We start from the raw sequence: 15,410 nt of genomic DNA on the forward strand, positions 1-15,410 counted from the left end.
TGGAAGCACGACAAATCTGTTCCACTATTTACAGCAGCGGCACAAAGTGCAGTATGAGGAATGCGTAAAACTCTGTGGCTGTGCTGCTGCATCACCGGCCGCGACAGTTTCTTCTGCCCCGAAACCAGGGCCGGCGCTCGGCAAATGTGTTGGGGGCGCCCTCTGGTGACGCTCTTAATTAATTAATTAAAATATACGAAACAAGCGAAATGAAACCAAACATGTTCCCAAATGGAACGGAGAAGGGAGGGGGCGGGGGATTAAAGTTACGGCGCACTGAAACCCTCACCATAGTACGCAGGACAAGGCGACGAAGCCAATGCTCTTAATGGTAGCTAATGTGTGTAACCTACAGCTTTATATTGTTTTGCATAGGTGATTATTTTGTGAAGAAGGTGAAAACGTCCCTTTATTTTTTAACATGTTCATTCAATTCTGTTGAAAATAACGATACAAAATCACATGTTGCAGTCATACTGACCTATGTTTTAATAAAAGTGCTTGCAACATCTCACATGTGGCTTTTGACTTACAAAAAAAACATCTAACCCACCCTATAGAAAATATCGAGATATATATCGTATATCGCCATTCAGCCAAAAAATATCGGGATATCATATTTTGCCCATATCGTGCAGCCCTAGCGTGCGTGTGTGTGTGTTCACCCTGGTGGTCTGGACAAACTCGTCGCAGGTGAAGGGCTGGTCGTCGGGCAGAACGCACAGTGGGGTGGCGCTCATCTCCTGCAGTACCGCGTCGATACGGAACTCCACCAGGTCGTTGACGCGGTCCATCAGCAGCTCCAGGTCCCCTGGACGGACAGACGGACAGAGGGGGGGGGGGGGCAGAAGGATGATGGATGAGCACTCCTCTAAAGAGGCTTTCATGAACGCACTCGTTGAGAGGAAGATGACACTGGTGTTGCTAGTTTTTCTTTTTGTGCATACTGTGAAAAGGTAGCCCCTCCTTTTCACGTACATATGACACTACCCGCAACACGTAACTGATCAACACGCACACACGCACTCACACATCTGTTAATGTTGAGTGTGACGCACGGCGCCGGCAACCGCTGCAGCTGTGGCTCATAGGTTAATTGAGCCACACCCATTCTGGTGCACCTTAAGAGGGCCAGAGTTCTAGACTGGAGGGGGGCTTGAGTTGTGCAAGTGACTCGACTGTTGTGCTATTGTTTTTAAGGTAAAAATGTTTTTACCAACAATATTGTGCGTCGAGGAAACTCATTTTCACATACATAAATTATATTTATTTATTTTTTTAATGGATGATTTATTTAACATGTCATGAACACCAACATCCCCATACGAAATGTATAAAAAGCCTTGAGCGAAATCCCAAAATTGCTTGCAATGTTTACAAGCTAAACCAGAGCGGTTTAGCGGTTTTGTTACCCAGGGCGGTGTTGATGCGGCTCAGGTACTTGTCGATGTTCAGCGAGGTCCAGGTGAGGGAGGTCAGGCCGGGCTGTATCGCCTCGTCTACCTAATTAACAAGTTATTAACACAGACATATAAAACTACATTGAACTGATACATTATGAATTAATCAACGATAACAGTAATTCATGTATAATACATTGAAAGATCTTAGATATAAGCTATAAGGCTATTAGTGCTTTAGAGATTGTTGAAATGTAAAATCCTAATCCAACATTTTTAAGAATGGACATTCTGAATGAATTAATGAAAACAGTAATTCATGTAAAATACATTTATTGATCAACTGTTATTCATTGTTCCAAAACCGATCTTAAATGTGCCTGAAAGTGGGACCCTCCAACATCCTCTATGATTCCCCATGGACCATCACGATGAACATTATCAGTACCACAAGCGATACTGTTTGGTATCTTGAATGCCGCGCGTGTTCTGGGGTCCATTCCCGGTCTTACCTTTGCCACATGGGGCATGACCAGCTGCTCAAAGGCACTCTGGATCTTACTGCGCACCCGGCAGCTCTCCCTCAGCATCAGCTGTCAAGAGAAGCACAACCCCATCAGAGCTTTATAGACCTTACCCTATAGAAATGCAGTCTGTAGACCAACGTAGACAACGATTTCCATGTTGATTTGGATTCTGGAACATGTATCGTATGTGAAGCAATTAGTACATGATTGAATGGTCACTGTTGTGGTACTTTCAATGTACGATTATTAATGTGAAGTTGAAAGTGAAACGAAGCAAAAGGTTTAAGGAACAAAAAATATAGATTAGGGGGGGGGGGGGGGGGGGGCGTATATACGACAGTGGGTTATGGTTTAGGAGTGTTAGATAGGACAGTCAAACACAGATGGGCGGGGGGATTATTTATTATACTCATTAGAGGTTGAGGGCCTGTGCCACACAGTAAAGGCGCCCAAATGCCTTTACTGTGAGACTATGTTCTTGTCCATGGCTTTCCTTGGCCGATCAGATTGCTGCCCACCCGGATGAGTTGGCTGATGGCCAGTACGCCTCTGACTCCACCCCTTACTGCTTTGGGTTTCCAGCCCCCGCTGTGTGCCGTCTCACCCCCAGAAGGTTCTGCTGTTACACAGCAGGACCGCCGGATCCCAAATGACATACAGTATATAACTAGATCACCACCTGTAGCTTGTTGAAGTTGCCCTTGAGGTTGGCCTGTCGCTGCTGCAGCAGGGAGGCAAAGGGGGGAACCTCCAGCTTCATCCTGCTCATGCAGTCCGCCTCCCGGATCTGTGTCAGGATCTCTGGGTCGAAGTTGACAAACAGCTCCCCCGTCTCGGTGGAGCGGACCAGAAGGGAGGCCTGCAGACCCAGCCTGGCACCGTCCATCTGGAGTAACGTGGGGGGGGGGGGGGGGGGGGGGGGGGGGGGCGACACAGCACATATGGATGGGATGGTACAGAAGAGAGAGCAGAACCAAACCAACCAGAGCTTATAGTGAAACGCCATCAGCAATCTATTGCTTTGTTCCATATATATAAATAATACACAATAAAAAAATATGTGTTTTAGAATAAAACATCCAGATAATACAGGAAATAAAAGTTATGTGAGTGATATGTTTGCTATAATTTCCAAAAATTCCTTCTGGGATGAATGAAGTACATCCTATGTGATATTGTATTGCCAAATATATTGTCAATATCTTTCTCTCATGATTAAGCTAACGGCTAGCCGGCTAGCCTCGGACCTGTTGCATCCAGCCGCGGTGGTAGAGCATCTCGTACTCCAGCAGAACCCTGGCAACGCGGTTGTAGTTCCGGATGATCCTCTTGGCCTCCACCGTGGACAGAACGCCGGCTTGCTGTATTCACAATGGGGATAATGGTTAGCATTAGCATACTATAGCAATTAAGTTAATGGCAGCTCCAGCTTCTAACAAAGTGCACCGACCTTAAAGGGGACATATTATACCACCAGGTGTGACTGTGATTAGCCGCTACAAGCCGTTTTGAAAATCGGCCTCTTTTGACATCACAAGTGGGCGTGTCCACCTAGATGTGTGCTGGATAGATCAGTCTACCAGCCTATCCAGTGGACTGTAGCAAACGTTGGTCACCTAGCCGTCATACATCTAGGACAAGCCCACTTGTGATGTGAGAAGAGGGCCGATTTTCAAAACGGTTTGTAACGGCTAATGACACGCACACCTGGTGGAATAATATGTCCCCTTTAAACGGCTATAACTGAAACCAGTAGAGAATGCAAAATGGGAAAACAAAGCACACGTATGAGCCATGTCAAACTGTAAAGCGTCGACCCCAACCTGCTGGAAGAGGTCCATGGGATCCTGGATCCTCCGGTACAGCTGCCTGGCCCACATGATGCGGCCCGCCACGGGGGGCAGGTCCCGGCCAATGGGGGGGTCTAGCTTCTGCCGGGTGTAGGCGCGGGACACCATCTCGATGTCCCGGCTGTAGTTCTGCAGTATGTGCTGGTACTTTTCCTGGATGCCCAGGTCTGGGATGCCCAGCCTGAGGGGTTTAGAGGAGAGTTTGTGTAAGTATACGGGGCGGCAGCAGCTCAGGGGGTAGAGCGGGTCGACTGGTAACCGGAAGGTTGCTGGTTCGATCCCCGGCTCCTCCTAGCTGAGTGTTCGAGGTGTCCCTGAGGAAGACACCGCACCCTAACTGCTCCTGACGAGCTGGCTGTCGCCCTGCTTGGTTGACATCGCCGTCGGTGTGCGAATGAGTGAATGAATGGTTGTAAGTCGCTTTGGAGTCTGCAAATTCCGTGAATGTGAATGTAGTATGAATCCCTTTTCAAATACTGCTGTTGAAGTTCAAGGAGGAGGCCAGTGGAGTTTTTGTAGAGAACGGCTCTAACACAAAGCCGTTCATAGTGCTTTATAAAACAAATTAAAACATTGAAAGGACGATGTTTTAAAGACGATAAAGGTAAAAGAAATGTTAAGTAGAATAAATAGTTTGTAAGATGATTTTTAATGAAAAGCATTATGTGCGAGGACTTTGGTAGAATGTGAGAGCATTCAAAATATGCAAGCATGAGAATTTCATGTGAGGTCAATGAATATCAAAGTGTTTGTATAGATAAAACACATTAACAGAGACAGCCAATGTAGAATTCGTATGGTGCGATTACCTTTCAAACTTTTTCAGCACATTCAGAGCCCTCTCGGTGTTGTGAATCTTTTCAAACGTGCTGTCCATGAAATTCTTCAGCTGATTCTGGAGGGCAAAAACACAATGAAACCCAAGGGTGTCTTTCGGTTGCAGTTGTGTTGGAGTGTGTACAAAACGTTTGATGCCTTTTTCTCGGTAGCTTACATGTAGTTCAGTGGTGCTTTGACAGAATTCTTCATAGTCTACGTCAAAGTCGGTTCTTCTCTGGTCCAGGAAACTGTAATGTTTTTTCTTCATGCCTTGTACAATAGCCTGGCACAAACACCCATGATCAACACAGCACAAACACACACTTTTCCTCAGCATTTGTACAAGTTCATACAAAACAACAACATTTCAAAGGCTGCATTTAAAGTAAAGCGAGGCTGTGTCTAAAAAAGAAATGTGTTAATATTGATTGTGACAAGACATCCCCCTTAGCCTGCGGCTAACTCCTACCAAGGCAGTGAGCGAACACAGTGTACATTTACACCACATCGTTTCCATTAAATATGGATGCTCTGTTTAGCAAACTCCCAACCTCCATGAAAGGTTGAGGACTTCAGTCAACTTCAATTCACCACCGTGTACTTTAGGCACACGAATGCTTTGGTGAGTGATTATGCTAATACTGGTGAACATGAGCAAATGGAAGGGAGTTGTGTAAAATCCCACATGATTGCACTGTTTCCATGCACATGCAGAGAGTGTTATGTTGTACTTTTCTTTTGAGGTTCATACATTTTACATGCGTGCGTATAGCTAAGGTGAGCATCGTGGTTATTATGTTAAATGAATGAAAATGAAAACGATGGCGCAAATTTACCTCCCATTTCCCCTGCATTTCTGCAGTCTGTCAATCCAACGCGGCAGAACACAGAAAAATGGCAATTAGCAAAATGTCTTGTTTCAAAAAGGCAAATCATGATACACTTCATCGAGACACTTCAACAATCAGCATGTTAGAACAGTGAACTGGGCTGCAAAACCAATTTACTAATCTAGTCACATACCTCATGCAAACCAATATTGTATTTTTGAATTGCTGATCAGTATTAAGCACATATCTATATTTTACCAGAACAATCCCTCACATGTGTGGCAGGATGTGGGCCCTTGAAGTCATGTTTGTGCACATGAAATCTCTCTGGCTGAGCGATAAACACAGGCAGACTATCCATCGCTTTGTTTGATGAAAATACCAGATTGCCTTGCCATCCTGTTTAAGTCTGAAGGGACAGAGAGATTGGATTTTTTTCCCTAAAACATATAAGCTGTGAATACTGGGTCGTGGTCGGCGGCTCGCACTGTGAGCCTGCCGTCATTGACCCTGTCAGTGTAATGTGGGCATGAATTACATTATGGATGCTACCCCTCCATGTTGTTTTCTCTCCGTTTCTCGTCCGCCGAAGAGGCTGATTAAATAAAACGTGGGCCACACTAATTTGAGAGTGAATCATAGGTAAATAGAATTACACCCATCAGTTAGGGATTTCATCAAAGTATTCTGAAGTCAGAATTATAAGTAGGTCTGAACGTGTATGCTGAGGGGGCTGCAGCGCCCCCTAATGGCAGGAGATAGTAGCTGCAAGGCAGAAAGGGTTTCTAAACAAATCTAAAACAAATCATGAAACATGTTTGTTCGTTAAACGGTTGAAATCTGCCTGTGGTTTCATTTTAACATTCTATTTCATTCAACATTCAATATATATTTTCTGCGTATCTGCCACACAAAGCTAGATGCTAACGCAGAGCACTAATGATGGGTTAGGTGTGCCTGATTTATTCAGTATTGGCCCCCAAGCACAAACAACCAAAACCCATGAAGCCCATTGCAGTGATGCATCAGCCCATTGCAGCGCTATAATGTGGGCGTCCCAAGGCCAGTGTCTCTGGCTGTGGAGGGGAGGGGAGGCTAAGCACAGAGTTACATTAATAACAGTGATAACGGTGGATGGATCCAGGCCAGGACCCACAAGGAGTATAATGGTAGGTGCAGGTTCCAGCGTCTCATGCTATGTAATTAGGATATCACCATGCTCATGTTTCAAGTGAGATATATTAATCACACAGAAGAGGGCAGGTTTCAAATTGGTTTTGGACAATGTTTTACGGCAACGACAGAATGACTTCAGTAGTTGCTTAAACTATTTTGTAATGAACAAAAGAAAAACTAAACTGGGCCTAAAATATGCAAAATAAAGTCTCTGTTGTCTCAGGCTAGTGTGTCTAAAGCCACCAGGCTTTTAGATCCAAAGAAACATTTTAACTGCATACCATCAGTTAAATGGGCCGTCGTTTAGTAGTAAACATTGCGGCCGCTCATGCTGAAGCCACCAGCACTAGTCACAAACTCGCAGAACAGAGCTCACTGGAGGGGTAGACCAACTACCGCTTTAATCTAAACGTCCTCTTACTTATTCATGCTCGGTTCGTTTTAAGTTCAGACAACTTTTGCCTTTCTGTTTCATCATGCGTATTCCCTGCTCCTCTGCTTCCCTTCGGGGAGCCGAGCCGACACATAGTGTGTCACACATCAACGCCGCTAGAATCTCTGCAGAAGCCCACCTCGAAACAACGTGGCCCACATGAAAGGCTTCATGAAAGCGGTCGATCGGTACCATACCACTCACCTGGAACCTTGTGGCCATGGTCTCCAGGCCCTCTATCTTGGAGTCCTGGAGGGCGGAGTACGTGGCGATGGTGGCAAACAGCTCCAGGATCTTGGTGAGGCGTCGCTGGAACGTGTCGAACTTCCCGAAGATGTACATCTCGCTGAAGTCAAACTGCCTCTCCGCCGGAGTCTGTTCCAGCTTCTCCTTGGTTTGGTGGAAATACCGCTGGTACTCCTGTAAACAGAGGCCGACTGGTGTAAAGGTGTGCTGTACATTTTAGACTTTGTGATCATGATTTGTTTAGGACTGTGCAGTTCAGCAAATGATTTGGCCCCTGTACTTGGATGGTGGATACATACTATACGTTATATTACTCTAACTATAACAACGGGAGTCCCTGTATGTTCCCTACCACTGTTCAATTCGACTCCACACCTGGCAGGGATTGCCATTACCAAAGGAAGTGCAGAGGCAAGAGGGAAGTTGATTGAAGGAGCGTCTTTTCCAAAAGCAATACCGGGGGCCACGCAATCTGCTTGTTTTGAAGAGGCACGTTTTGAAGTGCACTGCACTAGTTTGTGAAATTGAAAAGTCAGAAAGTCTCTCTCTCTCTCTCTCTGTCCCTCTGTCTCTCTGTCCCTCTGTCCCTCTGTCCCTCTGTCCCCCTCTCTCTCTCTCTCTCTCTCTCTCTCTCTCTCTCTCTCTCTCTCTCTCTCTCTCTCTCTCTCTCTGACTCTGTCTCTCTGTCTCTCTCTCTCTCTCTCTCTCTCTCTCCATTACTCGCCCGTTCTTCAAAAGTCAATGCACTGGTCTATTGTACATGGTGTGTGTGTGTGTGTGTGTGTGTGTGTGTGTGTGTGTGTGTGTGTGTGTGTGTGTGTGTGTGTGTGTTTGTGCGTGCATGCGTGCCTGCATGTGTGTTTCTTTTCATGTCCTCAGTAAACAACCCTAGTGAACGAATGCATTAAAAAATGCAGCTCCAGCATACATATGAGCGTGAGGGGCGGTGCGGAGGTCACCGTGAGTGCAGGGTACCTGGTTGAGGCGGATGGAGGCGGCGATCCTCTCGATCACCTGCTGCGGTGGCTGGTCCCAGAGGGTGACTGAGCCGCTGGTGGTGATGTACGCCTTGCATGCTGTGATCATCTGATTGGTCACCTGGGGGAGAAGACGAGGAAACGTGAGGTTGATTAACCCGGGGTTCAACCCTGATGGAGCCACTGTATCTGGGGGACCTTGTCATTAAATGGTGACGGATTATACCCCCAGGTGCGAGTGGGATTAGCCGTTACAAGCCGTTTTGAAAATCGGCCTCTTTTGACATCACAATGGGCAGGTCCACCCTAGATCTGTGCTGGATGGATGAGCAACGTTTGCTACCGTCCACTGGGTAGGCTGGCAGACTGATCTATCCAGCACACATCTGGGTGGACACGCCCACTTGTGATGTCCGGTGAGGCAGATTTGCAAAACGGTGTGCAACGGCTAATCACACTAATACCTGGTGGTATAATATGTCCACCTTAATGACCCAGGTGAAAGTTGTGATTAATGACAGCTTTTTTAATTTCCCCCACGAATCAGCATGCAAGCTGATAACAAAGTACATGCTTAGACTAGGGCAGTATGATGTGAGAGGTATGCAGCAGATAAGGAATGAAATAAATAAATACAACTTTGAAACTAGGTCATTGTTAGCATGGTGCTTGGTATCTTTGTAGCATGGTGTGCGGTATCGTGAGAGACAGCCTCACCTTGACAAACAGTGAGGTGATCTTCTCAGACGTGTTATAGTAGCGGGAGATGCTGTGGATCATCCTGATGGCGTTCACCAGACCAGGAATGGCGTCCACCATCGACACCTTACGTCAAAATGTGAACATGAACTTCAGTTATTTTCTTACTGATTTACATTATGATTTTAAAAGTCCATTGTGGCCCTGATCTGACATGGATGGACAGAGTGGATGGACAGTGGATGCCAACAACAAATATTGACATTTACAATTAGGGCATTTAGCAGACACTACAAGTGCTAGGCCATACAACAAGATAGCTCGGATAAGGTGCTATACAAAACTATGTACTATTTTTTATAATACCAATATGACTTTAGGGGGGTATTCTAGGGAATAAGCAATCGTTAATCAAATCTTGATTTAATTTATTTTTCATTGGAAATGTGTCATAGTGACACTCTCATGCAGTTTGAGTCTGTTCTCAAGAGTGAATTATCCAATCATTTAAACAACTGGCACGGGACACGTAATAATTCTAGATGCTTCTCTTACAGGGTCGCTGTTGTAGAGCGGGTCACAGAACTTCTCCAGAGTGTAGAGGTACTTGACGTTGTCTTTAGCCTCGTTGGCAGAGTCCGTTATCCTGGTGTCCAGCTCCTTCCACGACTGGAGGCACGGGAAAGATGCAAACAAGGAGAACTTTTACGGTGTGGGATGATTTGGGATAATTAAGTACTTTGAGGGCGGAATTATTGTATATTGTTTGAATATTGTATGCTGTGAGTGCCAAGTATATGGAGTAGGCTTTAATTATGCTAAGGAACAAATTATTAATGTGGGAAAAGGATGAAAATAAGTTTTGGTCTCTGAATCAAATGGATCTGTGGTGAAAAGAGCGGGAAAATAACTTAGTAGTGAAAAACTGTTAGCAGCTAGCATCAGATGTGGTAGCATGGTCCCCCTCCCACCTTGATGAGTTTAGACTTGGCCACGACCAGTACGCCTAGCACGGCCTTGACGGCGGGGCTCTTGAGCTGGTCCAGCAGGTAGTTGAAGCGGGACATGCGCTTCTTCCAGTGGTCTAGCTCGGCGCGAGGACCCAGGTCGTCCGCCTCCTTCCTCAGCTGGTCACTCTCGGCCAGGACCTGACGTGTTAGGACGTTAATCATGTGAATTGCATTTCAGTGTTTTTATTCGGCAATCGGAGCTATCGTTGTGTTGAATCATACAACGATTGCAGTCTACTGATCCTGTTCGGCCAATTTGTCAAGTTTTGTCTTGAACATCACATAGCTTTATGTTCGATAATGTTCTCGAAATATTTAATGCATATTGTATCGGTAAAATTGCAATTCTGATGAAAATTATGCTCTCTGAATATATTATAATCAAGGCCAGCCCCTGCCACCAGTCTTTGTATCAAGGCTGGCTCCATCTGGGTAAAGTTTTCAACATGTCCATATTCTGCATCACAGCTGAGCAAAGCCATTTCAATTCAGAACACTTCTCCTCCTTCAGACATGACGCAACCTTGCATGTCAACGCCGTCTTATATATTCGAATCGCTTGACGTGCCATCACATCGAGACGAAAACACCTTTAATGGACGGTGAAGTCTTCAACTGGATTAAAAAAGAAACTGAAAATAAAAAAATAAAAAAAACGGAAGTGGCCTCGACAGACTAAACGTCCTGGTGGTAGCGCCCGCTCTTCACCTGTTCGATCTGCTTGATCCAGACCTTCAAGCAGACCTCCATTCTCTCCAGGGTCTCACTGCTGTTGGCCGCCGCCATGTAGTCTGAAGGGCCCCTGAGAGTCCGCAGGTCAAAGCCCTCACACTCCCGCAAGTTAACCTTCGGCGAAAACGTCCATTAGTAATGTCTCTTGGTTTTTATATCAATCATAAATAAGAAAGCCGGTTATAGAGAGAGAGGAAGAGACTGAGAGGGAGAGAGAGCATGTATGCATATATATATGCATGTTAATGCAGATGTTTTTGTGCACGGTTAAGTGCATTTGTATGCACATGCGTGTGGATATCTGCATGTGTCTCTGCCTCACCTTCTCCTGCAGGTTGTCCTGCGCTCCGGCCAGTACGGACACAAAGTTCTCCAGCGAGGCCATGAAGTCCCTCTTGATGTCCTGGGCCTGGGGGCCGGCCAGCTCCCCCCAGCCGTGGTTCATCTTCCTCAGGGTGGGGATGAAGATCTCCGACAGCAGCTGCTCCACGCTCTTCAGCAGCCCCACCCCGGTGGTGTCCAGCATGTTGAAGTTCACGTCCTGCGTGGGGGAGACAGGGGGTGGAGGTGAGACAGTAGGGTGGGGGTGAGACAGTGAGACGGGGGTTGGGGGTGGGGGTGAGACAATGAGATGGGGTTAGGGTGGGAGTGAGACAGTGAGATGGGGTTGGGAGTGGGAGTGAGAGACAGTTAGATGGGGTTGGGGGTGGGGGTGAGACAGTGAGATGGGGTTAGGGTGGGGGTGAGACAGTGAGATGGGGTTGAGAGTGGGAGTGAGACAGTTAGATGGGGTTGGGGTGGGGAGTGAGAGACAGTGAGGTGTTTTGTACCAGGGCAAACACTGATTAAAACATGGAGTGGAAATAAGATAAAGAAATTGTGTGAGTCAGTCGTCAGCTATTCAACAAAGCATGACCAAAACACGGTGCGTCTTTCACATCCTAGCCAAACTAACATCAAACCCCTAAGCCTGAATGCATCTCAGTCCGACAACAACGTGTCCGCGCAGACAGGTCCATCAGTTGTTGCGTCGAGTCACTTTGCCTGATCCGTTCCCATTCTGCTCACCTGTTATCACATTGCTGCCGACTTCTGCCTTACACTAGTTCCCCTGCCCGCCATCTGGAGATAAGTCTGACCATGGGCCCGAGATACACTCAGAATGGTGGTTCATGTTGTCTCAGTGACAGCATCCGTTCTCCTGTGTTTGGTTGTCTTCCTTTGTCTCCGACGTACTGATTGATTCGGGGATGAATAGATAGAAACATCATATCCCTGGCCTCTGATAAATGGCAGCAGAAGGGGTTATTTTCCCCCCCAGGATGGTATAATCTGATTCACCCAGCGGGCGGCCTTCAGACGTCAATGCACAACGGACGACACGGCGCTGTGCTCCAGATCACACAATGAGATGTTTCCTGTGGTCCGCTGGAAGCAGAGGAATCATTCAGGACTGCGGACACACACACACACACACATGCAGAAACACTCACACACACACATACACACTAACACACGATCCATACACAGACAGACACACACAAACACACGTACAGGCAAACACACACACACACACACACACACACACACACACACACACACACACACAAACACACTATTCATACACATACAAGCAAACACACACAAACACACTATCCATACACATACACATACACACAAACACACATACAAACACACACACACACTATCCACATACATACATATGCACTCAAACACACATACACACACACAGTCACACACAAACAAACACCTACACACAAAAACAAACGCACACACATACCCACACAGAATCCATACACATACACACAAACATACATACATACACAGTCACACACATACACACGTAGTCGATAGCCTCCCTCCGTCCTGTCTCGGTGTGGCCCGTCTGTAACGGGAACATGGTCTGTTACCGCTGACAGTGATTAGCTTTGTGGCTGACAGTGGGTGATCAGCCTCGATCGATGCACCCAACAGGCCTGGGGTCTCTGGATGCTTGTCTCTACTGGCCTCCAGTTTGTTCCGCTAGAGTCACGGTGAAAAGAGGCTGTCTAGGTTATAAAAGAAAAAGGAAACAATTATCCCACCGGGCAGGGGTCTCAAAGGGGGGCGGCGATCGGCTACTGAAATGCAGTGTAATAGAACTATTGTCTCCTGAGCTACACTATGTATCTTTTATCTTTTGATGATGCCACTCTGCTTTTCTTACTGCAACCCTCAGAGATCGCCTCTCTCGCTTTGTGTGTGTGTGTGTGTGTGTGTGTGTGTGTGTGTGTGTGTGTGTGTGTATGTGTATGTGTATGTGTATGTGTGTGTGTGTGTGTGTTTGTGTGTGTATTTGCTCATGCGAGCCTGCGCATGCGTCAGTGCGCATTCATGCATCTTTGTGTTCACATACTGCGGGAGCCTTGACCGCGAGGTTGACTTTACACTTTATTACGGCCGGCAGTGCATTACAAAACACCGCCCCATCCAAGGCCACAACGTGTAAAGTGCATTAGTTCGTCTCCACGGAGCAAACATCACACCTTTGTGTTTTCCTTCCCACCATCGCTAATGCTATTGAGCGCAGCTAAAACACAACAACAGCAGAGCCCTCCCGGCCCCGGCCTCCATTCTCACCCGGTGAATGCTCTCCGAGGTGATAGCCTTAGAGGTGTTGGCCCTGGTGAAGAAGACGCACACGCCCGTCAGCGCAACGTCCGTCCCTTCCGTCACAAACACTTTGGCCTTCTTGCCGCGACCGGCTGCTGTGGTGACGGAGGATGGGGTGGTGGTGGGGGCGGCAGTGTTGGTGGTGGTGCTGGTGGTGGTGTTAGGGGCAGGGGTGGGTGTAGCTGTGGCCGCCGCCCCTGTAACAGTAAGTCGGATAGACAGGAGTTCATGTGAGGCTGCAGTCTATGAAAGACCAGTTCTTGCCGTCTGTTGATGGTGTGAAGGCTGGACTCACAACATATGTTCTTCGTCATGTTGTTTTTTTTCGCTAATTGATTTGGAGCGTAACGACTTCCAGTTTTTCACAAAGAGACTCCAAATAAATGGTAAAATGTTGAGCTTGTATTGGCATCGACAGCTGTTCAAATTAAAATATGACATACTTTTTAAACATTCAACTTTTAAATGTTGTACTTTTTTTCGAACATTCAACAATTCATTCCATCTCTATACAGACGTTTGTATGTGATCCAATGGATTCTCGTCTTTTCAACCACATTTTATTGAGCAAATAAACTCAAAAACTTGAAGAGTTTGACACAGATTGGAGATCTGCGTGTTCTTATACCTCGACTGAACATGAACACTTATCATTCTACTTACTAGTGGTACTTTTCATACTAATTCAACTTCTACATCCAACGAAAACCTTGCCAGGTTGGTGTAAAAAAGTAGGCTATGATAATATCCATCGCTATGTCAAATATTAAACTCAGGCCTGGAAAGATTTAGGATAGGGAACTGGTCTGAATCGTATAGTTTGGCTTAAATGCCTTTTGGCATCGTTGCCGTAATGTGATTGGGCTGGCACGGTCATGGAGTGGAAGGTAATTGTTCACTCGCATTGCTAAGAATTCATTAAGGAAAATAGACTGTACCCATTATATCGCCTCGAAGGAATAGAAAGAAAGAAATCTACTTTGTACTACGTGGGATTGCAATGGATTTCCAGAAACATAATTTTCTGATTAATTAACTCCTTGATACCCCTTGAAAACAGAATTAGAAGTACATTACAGATTTCTGTTGTTCCCTTTTAAACAAGATTCCCCTTCATTACATGGAAGGATGTAATTTAATCACAAACAACAAAAGAGAAGCATCTCACATAAATATATAGTTGTTGTTGTGTGTTCACTTAACGCCCTTGTGTTTACGTGTTAGCACAACGACAGCTTTCCTAAGTCAAGAGGCGGTCTTGTGTTGCATGGAAGAGCAGTCAGGAGGGAACACTTTGTTGTTAGTTGAGGGCCCTCATAGAATGTGACCCGTGGACGGTTACCATGGCACCCGTTTGTTTTGGATGTAGATTTGTTTTTGAGAAAGTTAAAAACTGATTGTTCGATAAATGTCTTCAATGAAAGCTCGGCAGCATCTGGATATATTAATGACTGATCAAGCGCGTCATTCAGTCAGTTATGAATAATTAAATTACTTGAATGAATTCTGTGTCCCCCTTGTTGGTTATATAATTGAAATGCGGTGTGTTAGATAAATGTGGTAGTGACTCAGGAGTCTGTGCCAAGCAGCTGTTCACACAGGGCATCGCTGTATCACGAAGCAGCATATAGCCACAGAATCTGACTTGGTGCTCTTTGAAAGACATTTGAATAATTATGTCTGTCTATGATAAGTAGGGAGCACTGTTGGCAGAGATGACAGAATAAGAAATAGAAAGGCTCTTGTGAGAAAATAAATTACAATTTGTTCAGATGAGGTTGGATATATACATTTTGCACATCTTTTTTTTATTTCCCGGGCTAACTTCAAAGTCACTGGCTTCCTTGTTTATGATTTAATGAAAAACTTCATAAATCATAGGGAGATCCCAGCTTTCCAGGTACATTATTTTAATAATCATCCAAAGAACACATCACAGGGATACAGAAACAATACCCCCACTGAATGTGGTATGGTTTTACAACATCTACTTGTTTGTACCTCGTTCCAGTGGTTCCAACTCCTGGTGGTAGAACAT

The 15,410-nt window shown here is 45.8% G+C and overlaps 1 protein-coding gene across 1 annotated transcript in view; it reads right to left on the reverse strand.

Annotated features, from left to right (window-relative positions):
* dnah5 (dynein, axonemal, heavy chain 5) overlaps positions 1–15,410 on the reverse strand; it is a 139,661-nt gene that overhangs the window by 122,792 nt on the left and 1,459 nt on the right. Inside the window, exons 3-20 of the mRNA XM_060064883.1 lie at positions 15,374–15,410; positions 13,340–13,569; positions 11,022–11,240; positions 10,676–10,813; positions 9,929–10,105; positions 9,513–9,626; positions 8,976–9,083; positions 8,257–8,379; positions 7,240–7,455; positions 5,433–5,459; positions 4,772–4,879; positions 4,587–4,672; positions 3,751–3,958; positions 3,175–3,288; positions 2,607–2,813; positions 1,913–1,993; positions 1,413–1,503; positions 666–811 (exon numbers count right to left, since the gene is read on the reverse strand). The exon at positions 15,374–15,410 is cut by the window's right edge and continues 48 nt beyond it. Coding sequence (XP_059920866.1) covers positions 666–811; positions 1,413–1,503; positions 1,913–1,993; positions 2,607–2,813; positions 3,175–3,288; positions 3,751–3,958; positions 4,587–4,672; positions 4,772–4,879; positions 5,433–5,459; positions 7,240–7,455; positions 8,257–8,379; positions 8,976–9,083; positions 9,513–9,626; positions 9,929–10,105; positions 10,676–10,813; positions 11,022–11,240; positions 13,340–13,569; positions 15,374–15,410 — 2,430 coding nt within the window. The remainder of the gene's footprint in view (positions 1–665; positions 812–1,412; positions 1,504–1,912; positions 1,994–2,606; positions 2,814–3,174; positions 3,289–3,750; positions 3,959–4,586; positions 4,673–4,771; positions 4,880–5,432; positions 5,460–7,239; positions 7,456–8,256; positions 8,380–8,975; positions 9,084–9,512; positions 9,627–9,928; positions 10,106–10,675; positions 10,814–11,021; positions 11,241–13,339; positions 13,570–15,373) is intronic.

This window comes from Gadus macrocephalus, chromosome 11 (assembly GCF_031168955.1).
Source record: "Gadus macrocephalus chromosome 11, ASM3116895v1".
Taxonomy (NCBI): Eukaryota; Metazoa; Chordata; class Actinopteri; order Gadiformes; family Gadidae; genus Gadus; species Gadus macrocephalus.